The sequence below is a fragment of the Nothobranchius furzeri genome, chromosome 10 (genome assembly GCF_043380555.1).
Source record: "Nothobranchius furzeri strain GRZ-AD chromosome 10, NfurGRZ-RIMD1, whole genome shotgun sequence".
Classification (NCBI taxonomy): Eukaryota; Metazoa; Chordata; class Actinopteri; order Cyprinodontiformes; family Nothobranchiidae; genus Nothobranchius; species Nothobranchius furzeri.
The window spans coordinates 47,702,089-47,717,568 of NC_091750.1; the positions used below are offsets into that span (position 1 = coordinate 47,702,089).

Below are 15,480 nucleotides of genomic sequence, written 5' to 3' on the forward strand. Positions count from 1 at the left end.
AGCTGAGTGTGTTCTTGGTACACACACTGGAACCAGTGCGTCACATGCAGGTCATTAAATTTATTATTGTGCTGAGGTTTCACACGTCTAAAATGTTGTAATGTCAGTTTGCAAGGTAGCACTCTGGTTAAAGGTGTTATGAAAGTCATAAAGGTAGGAAAACAAGTTGCAACAGTTACGGCACACACACACACACACACACACACACACACACACACACACACACACACACACACACACACAGGCTCTCTTAAACTCACAAGACACCTTGCAAGTAGCCAAAGAAGTGGAAAATCTTCTGAATATTTGATCTCATCTCAGCTAAATCTGTTGCAGCTCAGTAACAACAGGGCTTAAGAGGCCTCAGATCGAGCTGCATGCTAGGAAACAAGATCCAAGACAAAAATCGTCTGAATGCACTCGGATAAATACATGAAGGAAAGTTATTGTGGAGTTTTAAATGCTCCTCGTGTGTACAACTATAAATTATGAGGGATTTTTAGATTCAGAACACGCCCAATTGCTCTTGAGATTGCCACTGAATAATTTAATCTGACCATTTTATGAATTTTCACTTCCCAACATGAAACCTGAGAGTCAGACAAACGTTTGGAATGAGGCGAAACGGCTTCAGAGGACCATGACACGTGAGAAAGAGGATCTACACAAACACATTAAGCAAACATAAAAGTAGTTCTTCCTTTTTATATTTTATACAGCCACTGTAGGTAAAACACCTGCTTTGTGAAAAGCATGAAAAAAGCCACAGACGTCTGTTTCTCACGCCGTAAGTTCATTTGTTTGAAAAAAAATTGAGAATTATTTCACTTCCTTAAAATGTCACAACTGTTAAAAACGTGTGTTACTGTATTAAACCCAAATACTTGGATTGTTTCCACAGCCTTGGTATTTAATTCCAGTTAGCTCGGCTAAAGAATGACATTTTAAATAACACATTTACAGTATTTTAACTATTCTGGCAACAAAAATAGCCCTACATCAGCACATTTACAGCAGGACAAACCCTGTTTAATAGCGTCTTAGTGAGATTCATGCAGCACAAAAAAATACTGATTCATGAGCATGCAGAGGGTTTTAAGTGCACTGGTAAAGACAAATATGCACAATAAAAGAGGAAGGTCTAATAAATGGAAGAGGCAAGGTATAACAAGTTAAACCACGGTGATACAAGGAAGTGATTATTTTAAAATGCTTAAAGGAAGCAGCAACATGTTATCTGCTGTTATAATGACTACAAGTCCAACCCTAATAACACAACTACCTTATGTATTGTACGTATTATGTATTATGGACGTCTTACAACAGGAAATAGGTCAGAGACGCTTTAAAAGACGGACATGTGACACTTTGATCAGCCCGTTTTACTCAGAGCTGACCTGTCATAATGCTGCATCATTTCTCAGAGACCGTTACAAAGACGGCAGCGTTCATCATGATTACTTGGCTCACTTTGTGGACGAGTCATGTCCACTTCTTTTTGTATGCGTGAGGCGGTTCATGATTCACGTTCCCCCAATGTTTAAAAAAACCTCAAACACAATGAGGTCTTTGTAGCTCAAATCAATGATGGATGGCTGATTTCCCTTTTACTTCTGGTTTTATTCTCTCATATCAACATCTGCAAAAGGAGTCTGATAGCAAAACCTGAAAAGTTAAAGAGTTAGGCAGAAAGGGCCAAGATAACAGGAACTACGCATTTCAGTCTGCATTAAGGATTGCTGTAGAGTCTCTGACACTAGTCAGCGACTCGATGCAACCTGCTGGGTTCCTTATATAGGAAACTTTTTCTGATTGGCTGAATGAACTGACCTGTATTGGAATGTTTACTGTGAAGTGCCTTGAGACGACTCTTGTCGTGATTTGGCGCTATATAAATAAACCTGGATTGAATTAACTTAAAACTGCTAAACATCAATTCATGCAAACAATCCTAGACCTTCTATGAAGATGTGTTTCCTTATAGTTACACTTTATATCAAGCTGATATTTTTTTTATACATCGGCCAATATTTGCTCTTAGAAAAGCCAATTTAAAGTCAAACCCATCTGTGTGCTGTTGCACAATTTAGTTTAAATGTAATTTTACGTTCACTAATAACATCTGCGTAGTAAATACTCTAAATGCCTGGCTTTAACACTGAGCGGTGCATAAAGTGAAGATTTGACAGATAGTTAAAGTCAGAGTTCAAAAACGGATTCAGCTTCAGACATTTTGTGCACCAGCTGATGTTATTAGTGACATTTTAGCATGAAAATAAGGTGGAAAACATCTGGATATAGGCCATGAAAGTCTGCACATAAAAATCAGCAGTATATCAGCCACTGGCTGACCATGTCTCCTAAAAATCGACATTGGTATTGGTAATATACCAAACCAAAATCAGTCGACCTCTAGAACAGAATCTTTTCTATTTAGATTGCGAGAAAATCTCGAATTCTCCTAGTTTTTGTTCTAGTTTTGGTTTTCACCAGCTAGCTGCTAAACTTGTGTGTGTTAAAAACACATCCAGAGACATCCTTGAGCTTTGTGCACACCTAAATGAACACCTGAGTTGGTTTGACTTTTCATTTCCAGTTGAATCTCAGCCACAGACTTTATACTTTGTGGTTTTTAAAGCCGGATGAGAGAGCTGAAGTGTGAATTACCAAAGCCTGCATGGTTTAAATGAACTTATATAATAGATACTGCATCATGCTGGAAAAGAATAATATAATCAACATTTTCATCATTACCCTTGTTTAACAAAGGGAGGCTTAAAGTAAAAGCCTCTAACCATGGTGCTGTGAGGTTCCTGCCACAGCAAGAGAATCATTTTAGTTCTCCTTTCATATCTGGAGACAATAATGAGCCCATAGCACACACAAAAGACCTTTATGGTTAAATAGTTAGGCTTAATATTTAACGTGGGATTCATAGACAATGACACAGGGTCGTTGTGAGGACTTTAGGTAGATTCTGAGAAGAGTTAGCAAAATTAAACACATCTGTACATCACTTGTTATATATCTATTCATATTTGGCCACAGATACTGATACTAATTACTACATTTCTTTTGTGAGTTATCCAACGTGTTAGAAAGAAACCACCTTTTTTTACTAACTTTGTTGTCTTGAAAATGAATTGAGATATAGTTTGATTTATTGGATTTAAATGATTACTCTTAATTTACAACATGTTTTTTTTAAAGTAACAATAACACAGATTTAGCCTAAATGTTTAGTACATGCTAAAGAGCGAGGCGTTTAGCTAGAACCCACATGATGAATGGACACAATGTTTGTTTCATATAATTACATAATTCACAGCCTGCTGTCAGGAGCCAATGCTGCTCGTTTCCAGGCAACTTCTTCAATCAAAAATGGATGAAAATATGTACGAGAGGCTAAGCTTTTCAATGAAAAATGAGATTATAGTAGGCCTGTCTCAGTCTACACAAGGTGTAGGTGTTTTCATTGTGGTATAATCTGTACAAATGTTTACTTTATTAAATATTATCAAGCATTATCAGTCATGTTTATCATGTTGCTTACTTTTAAAACTAGAGAATATCAAACCAGCAAACTTTTTAAAAGCCCAAATAATCAAATAGTTGACACATAGGCTACTGTCAGCTTTACTGAGAAGTCCTGGTTAGGAAAATATCTGGCCTCATTTACAGTTTCATCCAAAAAGACCCAACAGAGACAGGAACATGGAGAGAAGCAGCAGAGATGGTCCTGCTGATGCTGGATTCAAAGGAAACTTGTAGACCAGGACACAAAACAAACGATGCTGCTCCTGGATCAGCTGCTGTGTGTGTGTGTGTGTGTGTGTGTGTGTGTGTGTGTGTGTGTGTGTGTGTGTGTGTGTGTGTGTGTGTGTGTGTGTGTGTGTGTGTGTGTGTGTGTGTGTGTGTGTGTGTGTGTGTGTGTGTGTGTGTGTGTGTGTGTGTGTGTGTGTGTACAGTGCACTCACGCCCTAGTCTTGGGGAAGCCCATGGACAGAAGCACGTCCAGCGTAGAGCCATGTTTGATGGTGCTCGGCCGGTTCTGGCGCTGCCTCCGCGGTGTCACTTTGGCATACAGTTCCTCTTTGGCTGCCATAACTCAAAGCCCCATCGGCATGTCAGGTCCACAGCTCCTCTGGTATACTTTCATTTATCAGCAGATTAAAAGAGAGGAGGAAGAGGGAGGAGGACGGAAACGCATATGCTATTTAACCCACAGTGACTTCGTGTTAACGGAAGCGAGTTAATATCACCAGACGCTGCGAGGAAATGAGCATGTTTTGGGTCTGAGGTGGAACGAGCTGCCTCCTGCTGCTGGCGGCTCGAGCATGAAGTCCAACCCGTCAGCAGGGGGCTCAGCCATGGGAAGTCACTTCTGCTCTCTGGGCCATGTCCCCGACAGATGCGAACATATTCCAGCTCCTGCGAGTCCACCGAAGAAAAACCAATCGACAACTTTCTCTCTACACGATGTTTTGTTTTATGAATGGACACTGGGGGAGCTGCCTGCCTGGGATGGAGCTTTTAAACGATTGCGTCCGAGCTGCGCGCGACCCCTTCAATTAAAGGGACAGTACAGTATTTGCGAGCAGACAGTAAATCTTGTTCCGACCATTTTTTACTGCGGAACTATGACTAACACAAGCTCTTCCCGATAAAACACTTGTTATAGTAAGTGCGCGAACAAGTATTAGGATTAGTTTGGGCATTTTGAGGATAAATCCTGTGTAAGGGTTGAATGGTGGAAAATGTTGCTCACACTTCCTGTTTGCGTAATAGGATGTCGATCCTATACGCATGCGCACCTTTCAGGAGGGGAAGTTGCACGCCATCACGTTACCACAGCAACGCAACACTAGCCAATACAGAAAGCTTTTAGCATATTTATTTTCTCATAGCCTACAAAATACCATAAATCATTATTTTGAACTTCAATGTCTTTAAATTGGGTTGTATTTAAAATCAAGACTCAAACTGAAATATGTTTGTGTTAATTCATAATGGTGTTAGCCATGCTAATTTATTTTTCATTTTGTATTTCAATTATAAAAAATGTGTAAATATGTGTAAGACAAGCAGCACACAAACTACAGATTGAATTTTAATGGAGACACAACATGAACTTCTGTACATCAAAATCATGCAGATGATGAAATCAATTATGTGAATTTTGAGATTGACACAAAAGACCTATTTTTATTAATGGAGTATACCCTGTTTACAAAAGAAATGACAAAAGCAGTTTTCAAATATTGTTAGTGTATTTTCACATCAGTTGAAATCATTACAACCAAATTACTTTTAAAAAAATGTGTATAAAAACATTTCTGAGTTTGGAAACTACAACTACCGAGTTCATATAAATGTCTATTCTATCTGATCCCTAAAAAACACACAACCCACGTTTTTGCACAAATATTCATGCTTTTAAATTTGTGAATTTCATTGTCTATTTAAAAAGTAAAAGATTTCATATTGCATTCAACAAGATGTTACGCAAATCAAAAAAGTGACACAATTTGTATGCACAAAATGTAAAAAAATAAAAACATTACAATATCATATAATGTTTTATCAACATCAAAAGCGCTGAGACAACCAAGTCTAATAATTTTCTAAGTGAACGCAGCTTTATTTACAAAAATAACCCTTCAATAGAACTAATTTGTACAATGCATCAGAGAAAAACGAACACCCCAACAGAGCTGAGCCACATCAGTTTAACATTTAAGCTAAACTGCAGTTATAAATATTAAAGTAAGGTTATAACTGCAGATAATGTATTTCTTGGTTGGTGCACAACTACTCGAGAAGGTATTTTAATTAGCAGCATTTGTTATATAGTCCTAGGAGGTTTTGTTCTCTCTTCTTCATAGTAAACAATTACCTTGGATATACAGAATTTAGATTAAACAAAATAATAATAACTCCATAAGTAGAAACGCACTGGGCAGCTGCTTCAGCCCAACACGACAAATGTAAAAAAACAGACTCCCTTATTTCTTATTAAAAGTATTTAATCTGCAGATTATCTGAATCAATTGTCACTCTGAAAGCACATCACTCATATGTATAGAAACAGCACTCAAAAAAACTATAAAAATCACAATAAACAGGGAAGTTCAAGTCTGTAAGCGGACTGTTGATTACACCACAAATGACGACTTCTGTTTGAATTCCCCCTGTGAAACAAAACAAGTCTCAGACATCTTTGACCTTTTCAAACATACACTCCAATTAAAATATTAAAAATACATTAAAATACTCACGTTATCATCATCCCCACCATGTGATGTGGGCTGGTAGACTGCATCCATCCTGTGTTTACTGTGGGGACAAACAAATAAATAATAAGTGTGTGTGTGTGTGTGTGTGTGTGTGTGTGTGTGTGTGTGTGTGTGTGTGTGTGTGTGTGTGTGTGTGTGTGTGTGTGTGTGTGTGTGTGTGTGTGTATATATATAGATATATATACACATACCACTCCTAATGACCCAAGAATGTGTACAATCAAACATTGATATTATTAGTAAATAAATCTGTAAATCAGTATTTTAAAAAGTTTACATATCAAATATCCTCGATATAAAAACGTCTTACCCTTCAGTCTTTGCTGCTATGGAAAGAAAAGAAACAGGAGCACGTTAAAATTAATGGTGCCTAACATTAAACATACAACTTTCAGTCAAATTTCGACTATGTATACTCATGAATGTTTGTGATGCAATGCAGAAAACTTACTGGGCAGATAGCCTTTCTTCTTGGCATACCAAACACCAAATATCACGAGGCCCAGAAGCAGCAGAAAAATTATTACCCCTGCAACAATTCCTCCAGTGTTCAAGTCACCTTGAAGAAATCACAACGGGAGTCATTAGATTAATAAAATCTATTCTAAATCAATAAATTTAACATTACCACATTAATGTTTTACGTTTAAGTCATCTGAGTTAGAAACCATTTGTACCAACTCTGGTAAAAGAGAAAACAAATGATGCTACTTACGGACTTCCATTCTCCGTGCTTGACATTTCTGAGTTGGGCCAGCTTCGTTGGAGACCTCACAGTAGTACTGACCTGAATCCATCTTGGCAGCAGAAGGAAAATCCTGCAGCAACGTGACACAGTTTTGGTGTATTGATCAAGTTTCTTAAAAGTTTTTCTAAAACTTAAGCTGTAAAGGTTTTAGACAATATTACGATGCAAAGCTGACCAGTTTCCCAGTTGCTGGGTCCAGTTTGTAGGTGGCATTTTGGAAACCAGCAAACTTGCTGGGGTCACTGGGCAGGAGGGTCCCATCTTTGTACCACCTGTATGTGGGAGGGGGTGAAGCAGCGGGGTCAAAACAGGTCAGGGTGGCAGATTTACCCGTCGTCACCGAATCGGGGACTCCACATATGGGTACAGATGGTGGCACTGTGAAACACGATGGAGGGGTTATTATGTGGACCCATTATGTGTAAGATCAGTCTGAACATCAGTGCAAGTGGTGTCCACATACTCACCCAATACCGTCAGCTTTACAGTGGCTTTCTGTAATCCACTAGTGGAGCTGGACGCCTCACAGGTGTACACTCCAGTGTCCTCACGAGTCACTTTGGAGAATCTCAAATTACTGCGGGAGTACAACGTCACACGGCTGGCATACGGATCTGGAGGAGGTGCACAGTTACAATGGTAAAATGGCCTGTATTTGATATAGCGCCTTCTAGAGTCCTGGAACCCCCCAAGGCGCTTTACAACACAACCAGTCATTCACCCATTCACAGACACATGAATGAGCTATGATCTAGTCACAGCTGCCCTGGGGCGCACTGACAGAGGCGAGGCTGCCGAGCACAGGCGCCACCGGTCCCTCCGACCACCACCAGCAGACAAGGTGGGTTAAGTGTCTTGCCCAAGGACACAATGACAGCGACAAACTGAGCGGGGCTCGAACCTGCAACCTTCTGGTTACAGGGCAAGCACTTAACTCCTGTGCCACCGTATCAGAATTATTAGTTCACCCCTTTGTTTCTTCTTAAATAATAGAAAGTAAAAAAATTAGATGTATAAACTCGGGCAATTATCACAATTTGTGAGTAGATGGTTGTAAGCATCGATTCCTCAAATTCTCTTTACAATGCAATCAGAAATATACTAATTACTACAACTTTCATTTGATAATATTAGAACCCTAAAAACAATCATCTTAAAATTGATTTAGAACTAACTGATACGTAAAAATAATTTGAAATAACTGTTGTGTTTGCAGTGGCAAGAGGCACTACTTTCAAATGAAGTCTTGGCGAAAACATGACAGCTTACCTGTAACCACTCCATTAAAAACCACAAACGTCTGAGAGCCCAGTTTGTCGAATTTCCACTCAACTCTGGGATTTGAACCAAAGTCGGCTGAAACTGTGCAGGTCAGGTCCGCTCCTGAAAGAACATTAAACAAAATCAGTGTGAAAAGACTTCATTATATAAGTTACCTAAAGGAACAAGAAACACAACAGCTGCAGCTCAGATTAAAGACAGTTGTCTGCCAATAATGAGCTGTGTGACGCACTGATGAGAGGCTAAAGCTTGTGTCGGTGTGTGCACTTTCATAAAACTCTTTTGATGATACCGACGTTAAAGGCTTAGTTTTTTTTAAAACTTAATTAATCAAATAATGAAGACATTATGTCACTTCCTGCTCCTTCAAGCAGCTGCGACCCCTTTTGGATGAAATCAAACTATGTAAATTATCGATTGTGTCTAAAAGGTTCTTTGTTGCACTTTTCAAAGCTGAAGAGAGAAAAAGATTATTGTTCTTATTTATAAAAACAAACCAAATGAAAATAAATCAAAGAACCAAAGAAATAATAAATATTTAGAAGTGGCAAAAGCTTCATTTGATTAAGTGAATGTAATCACGTCAACAAAAGACTAAATCAGCTTTATTGGAGTTAGCACATATTTTACTTGTTTTGCCCTACTTTAAAATTGTACTACTGCAGCTGCTTGTTAAACAACTATAAAGTATGCAGCCGTCATGCTTTACAACAATGACTAAACTGGTTTACTGTAACTTTATTACAAGGTAAACAACTGATGTAACAAAACCAGCTTTGTTTTAAGTGTCAGTAAAACTGAAATACTGTATGCAAATAATCACACTCACCTGCATTCTCCTTCACTTTGACATCTGCATTGGAGGTAGTGACAGAGAAGCTGCTCACACCTAAAAATGTTTGGAATATAAGATGTTTAAATTAACAATCAGAAGATATTTACAGAGCCACACTTCCTGGTTTTAGCATGGATGAGATTGGTGATTACACATAGAGGGCACAGATCTTATCTTTATCATTTGTCAATCATGACACAGGCGAATGGCACGTATTAGTAGTTAACCGGTTAATTGCCATTAACGGCTTCAAGTCCCTTTGCTGTGCTGGGGTGTAATAAATTTGTGCCACTAGGGGGCACAAGAGTGTTGCTATCCAAAAATGTTACTGGGCAACCACTGAAGAAGAAATGACCTTGTCACATGACCAAACAAATGTGCTCAAACATGAAGCGGTTAGCAAATAGCACAGCGTGGGAGCAGTCTATTCTTAGTGATTTAATTCTTGGAACAAAATAAACGCTGAGCCTGGCAGAATATGGCGCAGAAAACTGGATCCGAGACTAGCAACAGGTCAGTCGGCCATGACGCTCCTGTTCGAGTCTTTTTTTTTTTTTATCAATTCTCAAGTCAGTACAAAATTCAAAATCATATTTATACACAATGGTACAATGAGGTCTTAATGATCGAAACGACACACAACCATATAGGAAACAAAAGAAAAAAGAAAAGGGGGATCTGCTTAACTAGAAGTGATAAACCTAAAGGATTTTAATAGTCTAATCGTTTTTGTGAATTTTATTGCCCATTTTTAATTTTTCTGTGGAGGCCAGATAATTTTAAAGAAACTCATTTTAAACTATCTAAAAGAGGTATTTTTCCAGACCATTTTTTCTTATGAATATAGTATTTTGCCAAAATTATAACAAGATTAATTATATATACACTTCAGAGTGAAAGTTTGGATCATTAAACCTGAATGCTTGAGTCTTTTCTGCCTACTCTTAAAATAATGCTGTCACAAAATAAAAGTCCCACACTTGTTGCAACATTCAGAACCTGAAAACGTTAGTGGGATGAGAGCTGAAATGACCGTCACAACCTGTTGCGTAACGGGCTGTCCGACATCAAAGCATTCTGGAGGCCACACATTTTAAAAACACTTTAGTTTCCTTACATTAAACTAAATAATTACGCTGAAGTTTCTTTATTTTACCAAACACACTAGAGGAGGCAGACACCAAGCAGTCACATAGCAGAAGCAATGGCTGACTGACCTTTTGCTGGTCTTGTTTCATTTTGCTGTGCGGCTTTAGTTCCATGTTTTTCTAGGCTCAGCCCTCTGATGTTGGCCTCATTATGTTAACTACCAAATCTAAAAGGCTCCCACGCTGTTCATTTTCCTAACTACTCCATTTTTGAGTAGATTTATTTGATAATTTGACAAACTCTTCTTCTGTGGTTTTGATAGTGGTGCTCTCGCCACCTCTGATCACCATCAGAACCAGGTCAGAACCGACCACCAGAAGAGATGCACGGCTCAGTGGGCCAGTAGAGCTGGTTTCTGGGTCTGAACCAGATCAGAACTGCCGTCTGGACCACCAGGAGAGGATGTGCAGCTTTTAAAAATACCAGTGAGCCAGTAGCGCTTGTTTCTGGGTCAGATCCAGCTTACAGAAGCCTGCACGAGCTCCCGAAACGGATCACAGGCGTCTCTCGTTACTTGAACGGATAATAACAAATATGAGACAGCTGACAGATGCTCAGTTTATTATTGTCAAGTATTTATTAAATTAACTGACCAATACTATTTTAATTGTCTGGTACATGATACAATATTGTGATGTTAGCAAATGCGTTTAAGCTAGCACCGTTAACTCACAAGACACCTGCTGCACCCCCGCTTTTTTTCCCCAGTCTCTCTGCTTTGGCCGATGGTTTCTCCCTCTGGTTTGTCTCTGCTCTCTGGGGCGTGCAGCAAACTCGTAACTTTATGGTTTTGTTCCATCAGAAGTGTAATTACATTTAAAGTATGTATAAAAACATTTAAAGTTTCCTCTGTGTCAGAGCCGGCATTAGAATCCAGATTTTTCTCTGGAACAGGACTCTCTCAGCTGACGTCAACTGGTTTGGCAAAAAAAAATAATAATAATGAAAAAAATAAACATCTTTCTCACAAAAAACACTCTAAAGGCCTAAATTATTTATATATGTGTAAATTTTGTAATCATTTTCTATGTTTCTCTAAGCATTGGCTCATGGGAACCCAACTTGCAATTAGCTCTTTAAAGACAACTCAGAACATCATGACTGTATATTCAGGAAATTCTGCATTTCCATCATCAGAGATGTCTATTGCACATGTGCGGCTTCCTAAACTGGATTTATGCACAATCTACACACACGAGACAGGTTTAGGTTAAAAAAATATATTTTTTAATGAACTGGGACTGAAAAATGTCTGTAATTACAAGCTTAAATATCAGCTTAAACTTTATACTTTAACTGGCCTAAATTAATGACTTGATCTTTTACTTTAAATGAGTACTGGCAAAATTTCACATATGATCTCAGTTCAAATTGTTCAATCAAGTCATTTGACCTCTATATAAAACATAAGATTTATATGCTAAAACTGACAGTTTCATTTTTAAATGAACAACTCTAGTTTCATTCTATATTTACTTTAAACTAAGGTTAATTGGAAAAACAATGCTGACATGACTGAAAATCAAAAGTTTACACTATTTAGAAAATTACTCATCCATCATCAGCCTGAAGTCTGGTACAAATCAGACAATATATGCCTTTATCCCTCATCAGCATGCTCACATGCTGTCAGAGCTCAGAGGGCTGGCTCATTCCTTTGTACTGAGCAGGAAGCTTTCAGTGAAACCATCAACCATATGGGTGAAACTGGCCCTAATATGGTGTGCAGAGCTGCTTCACAAACAACTAAATCATTCAATCGGTCACAGGTCTCATATGTCCTTTCATTAAATTACTTTGCATTCAAAAATACTTAAAGCTGCCCTGACTCACACCAGTAGAGGACTACCATCCCCAAAAAAGCCACACGGAGGTACTCCACTTCCAGGAACCGGTTACAGATTATTACCCTTGAAAGCAAATTTATTTAATTACAAACGACAACTTTAATTCAAAACAGCTTTAAATTGATCTATATTTAACTAAAGTCACAAAGGGCAATTTGATGTCAGGCTTACTAAATGTAAAGGTCCTTTGGAAAAAGGACAAGACAAACCACAGTTCTGATTTTGGTTTAAATAATTTCAAAATAAAAGAAAACAGCTGTTCACACTTTATTTTTAAGTGAATGCTGACATGTAAAAATAAGTTAATGTGAATCAAGTGTTCTGCTCGCTGGAGGAAAACACCGCAGGTTTAAAGCTGTAGTTTGAGCTATCAGTGGATTTATTCAACATACCAACATTAATAATTATTTTATTTTAGGTTGGGGTGTGCAGAATACCTCAAGAGTTTGAGTGGTTCCCAAACATGTTTGATCCCAATTACACTAGAAGAGTCTGGCTGAAGTAATTTCAAGGATTTTTAATCATTTAAGAAAGCTTTCAAATTGATTAATTGGTGACCAAAATCATCATATTACCCCACGAATTTAACTTTTGCGCAATTAAAGCACACAAGAAAGCAGCAGTAGTTTATATCAGACGTATCCTTGTAAATATTACTCCAAAGACAACAGGTCCAGTTACTCTCATAGGAATAAATATAATGTTCATACTATTTTTAACAACTCACAACAGAAAAACAGCGTATTGTGACGACATTTGTGCTCAACAATAAACAAAACCCGTAGGCCAAATACTAAAGCAACCCGAAACTCAAACATTCCTGTCTTCGGCTCGCCCACAATCAGCTTTAATGTCCAAATAGTGTTCTCACCAGTTATTTTACATAAGTAGGACTTAGAAGTTGTTTAATTAACTCAAACAAAAGGGAAAAACAACTCACCTGCTGCGCTAAAGAACAAAAGCACCGAAACTAGCCACCTCATTTCTACTCGCGCGCGACTTTTTCCCAATATTTTTCCTTAAAAACAGTTAGAAAGAGTTAAAAAGGCAAAGTGAAAACTCAGAACTGGTCCGTCCGTCGAATAACTAAATATATTCGTACTTCTCGTTTGTTTTTGTTCTTGTTTCCGAGAACCAGCAGCCACTCGCTCCCACAGGTGGAGCCAAGCCTGACAAGAACCACTTCCGGTTATGGGATCTTTACAGGTGGCTCGGTGACGTCACGGGGTGGAAAAACAGGTTAGACTGAAACAGAACATTTACATGAAGCCAGAGAGCAGAAGTGCCCTAATATTAGCAGGAGTCTGTCTTCCCCCCCAAACTTTATTTCCAACTTGCAGCAGAATTACAAAGAGGATGAACAAGCAAAAACAAATTTGTGACATAAAATATAACATGAATTAACAGGAGGTGCCAGGGGTTTGTTGACATACAGAACCTGATATTTGCCAAATTTGGTTGAAATAAATACAAGAAGAAAGAGAAAAGAATAACGATGCATGTTTAAAGTTGTCCAGGTCAGAGCAAAGTCATTATGATATTATAATAGAACATATTTTCAGTGTCTTTACAGCTTTAATATTTTGTGAGGTAGATAATGCGTGCAAGTATATCTTAACTTACTTTTTGAAAATGCAGAATCAAGGTTGGGGTTTCAGCACTTTGCATTTATGAACATAAAATTTAGCCAAAAGTAAAAACAAATTAACTATTAAAAAAAAAGCAGGTTCATTTTTTTTTCATACTTTGTACATCCAAACAGCACATTTTTATATTGAAGTTGTAAGGAAGGCAACATTTTTTCTTTCACAAACAGAAAGCCTTCCATAGTTCTTGAATAAGTGTACATGACCAAAATAAGTGAGTAACAGTCTCTGGGTCCGAGTTGCAAAAGGTACAGGCTGTATCAATGTCTTTCTTGTATCTAGTCAGGAAGGATTTAGCAGGATAACACCGATGGATGATCTTATATATTTCTTTAACTTTGATAGTCAATAAGAACCTATTTGGAAGTGTCCACGTTGTTTTCCAGTCAGTATCAGGGCACATGCTGTTCCAATGTGCAACCACAAAAGAGACACAGACACAGACCATCTGAAATAAATTACGAATACGGGAGTCAGTTAAACACAATTTCCCCACAGGTGTATCCAATGGATTCAGAGATGAAAATTGAGTTGTATGCACGGAGGTATAATCTTTTAAAAGCATCAGCACCCCTGAAGGAATGGCATAAAAAACAATTGCATATTGTTTAGGTGCCCCTGGCATATTGTATTTACCAAGGAACTGAGTATAACTCATAAGGTGACCATTCTTATCAAGCAGTTGTTTCACCATTAAAATGTTGGTCCTAAACCAGTTGTCAATATACAATGATTTGTTCTTGTAAAGCAAGTCCCTATTATTCCATATAAGATACTTGCTTTGAGAAAAATTGTGCTTGTAGATAAGTGACCATGCCAGTAATGCCTGTTTAAGAAAGTTAGAAAGAGCTACTGGAATACATTCAATATTGTAATTGCATGTAAAAAAGAATTTTAATCCACCAATTTTAGAGAATACATGATGTGGGATGAAATGCCATATCGATAAGGGGGTTTTCAAACAATATTTAATCCAGTTGACTTCAATGTGTTATTCAAAGTGATGAAGTCAAGAAAATTTGACAGCCGTTAGCATAAGTATTCATTATTACAGATTTTTTATGTAATGGGTTTTGTTTTTCCAAACAAAATTAACAAGAATTGTATCAATATCTAATGAGATAGCAGCATAATTAAGCCTGGATAAGCCTTCAGCCAGTAATGTCCTGATTTTAAACGATAGGTCTCTTTGAAGCTGTCACGCTGAGAGCAGGAGGTCAGGACCCAAATTGCAGAACACCAGATCACTCGAGGCAGGAGCGGTTGTTGAAAGAAAATTCCTTTATTTAGGATGATGGGTGAATATCCCAAGGGGCAGGAAGCCAAACCGAAAATCAGAAAAATAAACTAAACTACAAAACAAAGCTCCTTCATGAGCAAGACCCTGGAGATCCTGAGGAGGACAGAACGCTGACAAATACAATGGACCAACAAACACTGAGGGACAAGACAGGGGTTTTTAAACACAGAGGGAAGCAGTCAGGGGAACAGGTGACAGGTGTGAGGAGTGAGATCTAGAGGGAAGACAGGTGCCATCAATAAACTATAAAAATATCATTCATAAAACCATTACCTGACAGATAAAATGACCATTTGAATCAGTATCTGTATGCAAAACTTGTCCTGTAAATAGCTTCTTGAATGTACCTACCCCAGCTGAGCATTGAGAACCATGAGA

At 38.0% G+C, this 15,480-nt stretch overlaps 2 protein-coding genes across 2 annotated transcripts in view; both read right to left on the minus strand.

Annotated features, from left to right (window-relative positions):
* Nucleotides 1-4,308, minus strand: part of ubash3ba (ubiquitin associated and SH3 domain containing Ba) — a 23,096-nt gene extending 18,788 nt beyond the window's left edge. Inside the window, exon 1 of the mRNA XM_015960898.3 lies at nt 3,978-4,308. Coding sequence (XP_015816384.1) covers nt 3,978-4,105 — 128 coding nt within the window. The 5' untranslated portion in view covers nt 4,106-4,308. The remainder of the gene's footprint in view (nt 1-3,977) is intronic.
* Nucleotides 4,309-5,308: 1,000 nt separating this feature from the next.
* f11r.1 (F11 receptor, tandem duplicate 1) lies at nt 5,309-13,365 on the minus strand. Its single transcript, XM_015960900.3, has 11 exons — nt 13,259-13,365; nt 13,097-13,174; nt 9,155-9,214; nt 8,314-8,427; nt 7,512-7,658; nt 7,220-7,422; nt 7,012-7,114; nt 6,748-6,855; nt 6,607-6,622; nt 6,279-6,336; nt 5,309-6,191 (listed from the first exon to the last, which is right to left on the minus strand). Exons 2-11 carry the CDS (start codon nt 13,137-13,139, stop codon nt 6,156-6,158), a joined length of 888 nt encoding a protein of 295 aa, XP_015816386.1. The 5' UTR covers nt 13,140-13,174; nt 13,259-13,365; the 3' UTR covers nt 5,309-6,155.
* Between the last annotated feature and the right edge of the window lie 2,115 nt (nt 13,366-15,480).